Here is a 1,412-nt window from a genome sequence, read left to right on the forward strand (position 1 = left end):
TGCCTGTCTTGGCTAAGGCGGACACATTGACACCTCCTGAAGTGGAGTACAAGAAGCGCAAAATCCGGGAGGAGATCGAGCACTTTGGAATCAAGATCTACCAGTTCCCAGACTGTGACTCTGATGAAGATGAGGACTTCAAATTACAGGACCAAGCCCTAAAGGAAAGCATCCCATTTGCTGTAATCGGCAGCAATACAGTGGTAGAGGCCAGAGGGCAGCGAGTTCGGGGCCGCCTCTACCCCTGGGGCATCGTGGAAGTGGAAAACCCAGGGCACTGCGACTTTGTGAAGCTGAGGACAATGCTGGTGCGTACCCACATGCAGGACCTGAAGGATGTGACGCGAGAGACACACTATGAGAACTACCGGGCACAGTGCATCCAGAGCATGACCCGGATGGTGGTGAAGGAACGCAATCGCAAGTATGGCCAGAAGCCAGGACAGAGCTGGCAGGGGGGGAGGAAATCCCAAGTGCAGTTATTGAGACCAAGCCCTTCCCTTGTTCTTCTACAGGCCCTGAGTTCAATGCAAGCAGGTGCTGTGGTCCCCTAGCCTTACCAACCTGCTTTCCCCTTCCCCTCAGCAAACTGACTCGAGAGAGTGGTACCGACTTCCCCATCCCTGCTGGCCCACTAGGGACAGATCCAGAAACTGAGAAGCTGATACGAGAGAAAGATGAGGAGGTGAGAACAGGCTGAGGTGATAGGACTGACAGTCTAAGAGAGCCTCTGCTTGATCAGAAAACTCAGCATTGCCTGGTTTGGGGACGATCCTCAAGCCTGGTGTCTATTTTGGGCATGGCTGGTGGATGGTTCTGCTCTTAGTCTCTATAACACCTCAGGGTTGCTAAGGCCATGACTCAGAATTAGCACTCAAGGGCATATCACGATATTATGGGGCTCCATGAAAGGCCTCACCTTGATATGTGTGCCTATTCCAGCTACGGCGGATGCAGGAGATGCTACACAAAATCCAAAGGCAGATGAAGGAAACTCATTAGCTGGCTTTCAGCCCTGGATATTTAAATCTCTTCCTCTTCCTCCTGCCTATGCCGGACCTTCCCAGCACCAGCTCTGCTCAGGCCCCTGCAGCTACCGCCACATCGCCTTACATCCCTGTCGCCTCCCCAGAGACTCAGAGGAAATAAAATTTAACAAATCTGAAAAAAAAAATCATTTGCTATGCATCTGAATGCTAGACAATGAACAGGATTAAAGAAGAATTGCTGCCTTTGAGTTGTGGTACTGGAGAAAATTATTCACTATCCCATTGATTGTCAAAAGAGCAAACAGATATATCTTCTAGACAGTGCAACAGGGTGTTTTCTGAAGGCAGGGGCAGTGAAGCTTCATCTCATGTACTCTGGGCATGTTGTTGGGAGGGGCCAGTCTTTGGAAAAAGACATTGAAA

The 1,412-nt window shown here is 50.3% G+C and overlaps 1 protein-coding gene across 1 annotated transcript; it reads left to right on the forward strand.

Moving 5' to 3' along the window:
* Positions 1–2: 2 nt before the first annotated feature.
* On the forward strand, positions 3–1,164 carry LOC102870230 (septin-4-like; the record flags this gene model as incomplete). The annotated part of the gene is made up of 3 exons (XM_006899400.1): positions 3–424; positions 586–685; positions 943–1,164. Coding segments are annotated over 3 exons (582 nt in total), but the record flags the coding sequence as incomplete, so codon positions are not given.
* Positions 1,165–1,412: the final 248 nt, after the last annotated feature.

The sequence above is a fragment of the Elephantulus edwardii genome, unplaced genomic scaffold (genome assembly GCF_000299155.1).
Source record: "Elephantulus edwardii isolate Elephantulus edwardi_28Jun2011 unplaced genomic scaffold, EleEdw1.0 scaffold00255, whole genome shotgun sequence".
In the NCBI taxonomy this organism is placed as follows: Eukaryota; Metazoa; Chordata; class Mammalia; order Macroscelidea; family Macroscelididae; genus Elephantulus; species Elephantulus edwardii.